Source organism: Carettochelys insculpta, chromosome 21, assembly GCF_033958435.1.
Source record: "Carettochelys insculpta isolate YL-2023 chromosome 21, ASM3395843v1, whole genome shotgun sequence".
Taxonomy (NCBI): domain Eukaryota; kingdom Metazoa; phylum Chordata; order Testudines; family Carettochelyidae; genus Carettochelys; species Carettochelys insculpta.
In genome coordinates, this window is record NC_134157.1 from 21,393,124 (window position 1) to 21,399,123 (window position 6,000).

General features: G+C 45.4%; 1 protein-coding gene across 2 annotated transcripts in view; it reads right to left on the minus strand.

Annotated features, from left to right (window-relative positions):
* The window catches only part of TTLL11 (tubulin tyrosine ligase like 11), a 140,793-nt gene extending 134,793 nt beyond the window's left edge, over positions 1-6,000 (minus strand). Inside the window, exon 1 of one of the 2 annotated variants that reach the window (XM_075015449.1) lies at positions 5,501-6,000. In XM_075015449.1, the coding sequence (XP_074871550.1) occupies positions 5,501-5,884 (384 nt within the window). In that variant the 5' untranslated portion in view covers positions 5,885-6,000. The remainder of the gene's footprint in view (positions 1-5,500) is intronic. The other variant, XM_075015450.1, reaches the window with a different exon arrangement.

Here is a 6,000-nt window from a genome sequence, read left to right on the forward strand (position 1 = left end):
GGGAACTAAGGCTGGGGGCAGTTTGGGGCTGTGGGGGGGTCTAAGACTGGGGGCAGTTTGGGGCTGCGGGGGTGGGTCTAAGGCTGGGGGCAGTTTGGAACCTTGGTGGGGGTTAAAACCTGGCTGAGGGTGAGGTCTGTGGGGTGGGGAGGTCTAATACAGTAAACCCTTGAGTTACCCAGGGGTTGTTCCTGTAACCCCTGCATAACTCAAATTTTCCTGCAAGGAGAGTGGAGCCAGGAACCACCAGGGCTGGTCAGTTTCCTGGCTCCCAGAGTGGCAGCAGCTGGGAACCAGGGGCAGGCTGGTTCCAGTCTCCCCATGGCTTGCAGGGCGGGGAAACTGATCAGCTCATGGCTGGTCAGTTTCACATTCCCACCATTGCAGGGGCGGGAACCAGGCTAAGAGCCTTCTCCCTCTCTTCCCCCAGCCTAAGGGCTGTCACACAGGGAGGGAGAAGGCTCCAGCTGTGGAGCTGCTGGTTTCCCAGCGCCCTGCCTGGGACTCCATGGCTGGCTCTGCTCCAGCTGTGGGGCTGCGGGTCTCCCCACTCCCTGGCCAGGGACCCCGCTCATGTAAGTGGTGGAAGTTTGCTCAAACAGTGAATAAAGGTAGGTATATATGTTCCTCGTTTTAGTATGTACTCATTAGTAAAGTGCTTGTTAAACGAGGGATGACTGTATTGTGTCCAGTTCTGGGCACCACATTTCAAGAGAGATGTGGAGAAATTGGAGAAGGTCCAGAGAAGAGCAACAAGAATGATTAAAGGTCTAGAGAACATGAGCTATGAGGGAAGATGGAAAGAACTGGGCTGGTTTAGTTTAGGAAAGATAAGACTTAAAGGGTGCACAATAGCAGTTTTCAAGTACCTCAAAGAGGGTTACAAGGCAGAGGGAGAAAAATTGTTCTCCTTGGCCTCAGAGGATAGGACAAGGAGCAATGGGCTTAAACTGCAGCAAGGGAGGCTTAGATTAGACATTTGAAAAAACTTCCTGGCAGGGTGGTTAAGTACTGGAACAAGTTACTTAGGGAGGTTGTGGAATCTCCATTGCTGGAGATATTTAAGAGCACGTTAGACAAACACCTGTTGGGGATGGTCTGATGTTTGGTCCTGCCAAGAGGGCAGGAAAGTGGACTTAATGAGCTCTGGTCCCTTCCAGTTCTAGTGTTGTACGATGCTATATTACTTCACCTACGTTGTCTTTCATGTCATTTAAACTATCTAATAACTAGGGATCCTAGTTTTCTATGATAAAAAAAATGAAAATTCTGTAATACAAAGCATAAAAAAATCCAATTTTTCCATGATTAAAATGAAATGCTGGATTTTAGTTTCACTAGCCACAACATAGATAGTTTTACTGATATATTTTCAATTTTTCAGCTGACAGCTCCATCCATTCTTTGAATTTTTGATTATCTGATCTGCCCCCTGTCCCAAATGGATCAGACAACTGGGATCCTATGATATATGTTTTAATTTTTTCCACAAAATTAAAAAAATAAAGAATCTCTGTGAAAACACAAATTCTGCGTTCTTCCATGGCAAATGGATTTCTGGGACCCCTGCTGATAACTGAATACTAAAATCTCTGGTGTTCAGATAAGTGAAAAACTAGACGGGTTTGTTTTAAAATTGCAAACTTGGCATGTATGAGGTTGGATTAGGTTAACAGTGGGGGTGAACGTGCTAATCAAAATCTATTTCAATCTAGTCTTTAAAATGGAGATTACACATATTTTAATGAAATTCTGTACTGTTCCTGCTCACTCTCAGCTAATGACTTCTCCATTTAATCACACTGTCACTGAGATTCTGAGGTTATTGCTACATTACACTGTGCCACTGTCATGCTGCTAGTGCAGATGCTCTAAGCCTACAGGAGAGAGCTCTCTCATCAACTTAATTACACCACCCCAGTAAATGGTGGTAACAATGTTGTTTGAAGAAGCTCTCCTGCCTACATAGCGCTATCCTCACTGGTGCTTAGGTTGGTGTAATGTACATTGCTCAGGGAGTCGCGTGTTCACACCCTGAGTGACATAAATGATACTAACACAGCCTAAACTGTGACCACTACTCCTCATTCAAGCCTCTCTTCTATCTGAGATGTTGTGTTTGTCACACGTTAAAACTTGTTCACATTTCTGGAGCATAAACTTCATTTCTTACCTTGTTTCTATGATTTTGAGAGGATCAATCCTTTCACTGTGATTAAGTTCCTATTGCTGAAGAGATGTAAGATCACACATAGCTCCAGTTAAATGTTTAACATCCTTTGTCTTTCTCTCTGAGCTTTAGGCTCAAAAATTTTAGTCAGTCATGCAGAGTTAACAGAATTTGAGAGAGAAAGCAACATTTTATATTATTAAAAACAGGCACAGATCATCTCTGATGAACTAGACAGAAGACATGGTCTCCCTTGAATGTATCCAACCCTCTTTACTATGGTAGATTGCAAACCTAGGCACACTTATTAATGAGGACTTGTTTGGGTAGAATGAATTATGACTGACAGTAAGTGGTATAACCAAATGCATTTATATTCACTATTTTGTGGGAAATATCTTTATTTAAAAGAATGGGAAAGAGGTCAGAGGATGAAGCAAGGAAGACTAAGTGAAAAATATTGTCTGAATTAATGTGTGGAGGAGAAAATACATTTGCTTATTGTCTCCATCAATAAAGATTAAGCAAAGCCAAAGTGATTGCTGCAGTGGGATAAAGAGCTGGAAGGAGAATGCTGATAATACAGTGTGCGTGTTCAAGAGGAGAACAATAGGGTGTGTGTACAGTTCAATTTCTGAGACAGAACACACAATACTGAACAATCTGGGGCATCAGTTGTTCAAAACAGGTCAAACATAAAGAACATGAATTTAGTTCTGTGGATAACATTTATAATCAGCCAAGCTCATCAGTTAATGTTAATATTTATCAGACTCTGAGAAGCACTCATTACAGAAGTATGTAAATGAGTCTTTTATAAACTTTAATGCTACAGCAAACAAGTTAAATGGTACAGCACCTCTCTTCTGCACGTTACTTACAAAAAGACTAGAGACAAGCTGCAGTGGGACACTCAACAGCTGCACCTACACATCAGTGTCACGAGGCGCAAACCCATCAGGTTATAATTTCACACCACTGTTACTTGTTCCTGTTTTGTTGTATGCACGTAGGTGGAAGATCTGAGATTATATGCAAGGGAACATTGACATTCTGCAAGAAGATTTAAGTAATAAAAGGCTGAAATGCAATATATTCTATTTCTACAATACTTTAAGTATATAGATATCAAATAATGAGAAAGAGGGGCAGGGATGTATTTAAAAATGCTGTATGAAATTAATTTTGTATTGCAAACTGTTGTCCTGTGCCATGAGTCAACCCTAATAAGGATAAAAGGAGTTTCCAGCACCCGCTGAATAAACCATTTTCTCTTTACCCAATCAATTTCACATGTTGGATCAGTGAATTAGTGTTTGCAATCTATCACTCTACATACAATATGGCTAAAATCCTGGTTCTACAGACAGTAAATCCAAAACTCCCACTGATTTCAACAGTGATACAATTTCACCTTCAGATTCGCTCACTGCAGTATCAGAAACTCTTTGTGATTTAACACCAACTCTACAGGATTTTGTTTATACCACAAGAAGAGTGCATTATTTCATCATATGCTTCCCATTGCAAAAATCAGATTATGAATCTGCAAATACTGAAAATTTTTCTAGTTAGTGGTATCATACATACGGGTTAGAATGCAACTACAGCCAGGATTATATTGCAGAGTTACTACATGTAAAAGCAGTAACTAAAATTATTGGCGGTCATAACAATACTATGTAATGCAAGGTTACTTTAAAAATGTTACCATAAAAATGTAAAATGTCTCAGTTTTTAATTTATAAGTAATATGCAGAAGAAACTGAGGAAGAGTAACGTTATCAGAAGTGTTCTGTCCTCTTCTACCTAACAGGCCACCATGCCATGTCATTACTTGATAATTAATGCACATACAGTTGTCTAACAATGTAATACCTATGCAAAAGGCAAAACTTAGACTGGAGAAAACAACAGATTCTAAGATTACATGCTTATGTTATTAACAATATACAAGTTAAACATGGCATGGCATTTGTCTTGTAAAGCACCTACGACATTCTGGATGTTATAGAATGAACAGGAGAGTCTGACTTACTCTGGCCCAATCCTCCAGAAAAGTTTTTTGGGTTTACTAATTTCCAGTTCCGTTAGGTGTAGCATGCAAAGTTCTCCCCTTCCCACGTGGAAGAGGAGGCAGCTACCGCCATAGAGCTATGTGAATCCTGTGATCTGTGGGATGCAGGGGTGGAAGCAGGAAAGAGGATAGCATACTCTCAAACTCGCATAAGACTCTGGATGAAAAAATAATCAATTCCCAGAGTGTATTATGCCTCTGTGCCCCCAGTCCCACTCTAGAGGTCCCTAGCGAAGTGACCAGATACAAGAACCCTGTTGGTACAATTCTATGGAGCCATGCAGCTGGGGGGAAGGGGGAGGAGGAATGGTAAGTCTTTAGAGTCTGAGAACTATTTAACTTTGTGCAACTGGAGAATATTTTTGAAATATTTCAGTATTTATCATGTGTGAAGTTTTAAATATTATCTTTACTCCACCCCGCCCCATACAACCCATTCAAGGGAATTCCCGACCTTTTCAGGTTTACTAATTTTAAAAAAGCCAAAAGCAACTATTTTGTAAAACTGTTTAACACTGGAATTTTGCTCTTAGTACATAGTGTTCCTTTGTCATGATTTCAAGCTCATCTATATCTAAAGTTTTCTTTAAATCATAACATAGAGGATTTGCCATATCAGATGAGCTCTCTGGCCCCCAAGGGCCCCATTTTCTATACTTCACATTTATTTGGGGAAGGAAACAAGACACACCAGGCAATTGTATGCAAGTGGCAAGTTTCCTTCCTTCTTGCCTGGTACTATGATCAGTGTAAACCCAGGAAGCATGAAACCCAGCTATCCCCCTTTAACATGGAGAATTCCAAATGCTATTCAGGGTCAGAAAACAACCAAACCCTTTTTGAATCCAGCCACACGATCTTACGTCTACATGTACAACAACAGAACCCTCGAGACAGCAGCCAGATGAGTGCAAAGGGAAGGTAACCTTGGCTCTCGAGCCCGGCTTTGCACAGCGCCATCCTTGCAGGGGATCAAACAGCTCCTGGGTGGATGGGGCGGCAGAGAGCGGCAGCTCTTCGAGCACACAGACTGCAGCGGGGCGAACAGACCAGGCCCTGGAGGCTGAATGCCGGAGAAGCGGACGGGGCTAAGGAGCTGGTCAGGCGGAGCGCAGAGGCCGGGGAAGGCTCCCTGGAGCACGGCTGCGGAGCCGAGGCGCGAGCTGGAAGCCCGGCCCCGGAGCACGCAAACCGCGCCCCGAAGGAGCCGTGTCCGGGGCAGGGCTGCGGTGGAAGGCCCGGGGGTCGCTCACCTCCTTCCAGCGGAGCTGCCGCAGGCTGATCTTCAGCGCCTCCAGCGAGGTCTTGGCCTTGGAGCTGTCCACGGCGACAAGGGTCCGCCGGGCCCCCTCCTCCCCGGCCCGCCTTGTGGAGCCCCGCTTGCCCCAGCCCCCCTTCCCCGCCCCGCTCCTCTTGGCCGGACCCTTCCAGCCCGGGCCGCTGGGCCTCCCGCCCGGAGCGGTGGGGGGGACCCCGTCAGGCTCCTGCAGGGGCTCCGAGGCGGCCTCGCCCCGCTCCGGCCCCTCGGCGGGGAGGACCGGGGACCCTGGCGGCTCTGGGCTCGGGGGGCGGCGCTCGGGCTCGGGCTCGGGCTCCGGCTCCGGCTCCGGCTCCGGCTCGATGCCGGTGGGCTCCATCAGCAGGCGGCACCGCTATCCGGAGCCCCGCCAGCCGCTGTCATCGCCGCTTCCCTGCGGGCGACGCCGGTTGCCATGATCGCTCCCAGCCTGGTTAGCAACGGTCGAGACGGAGA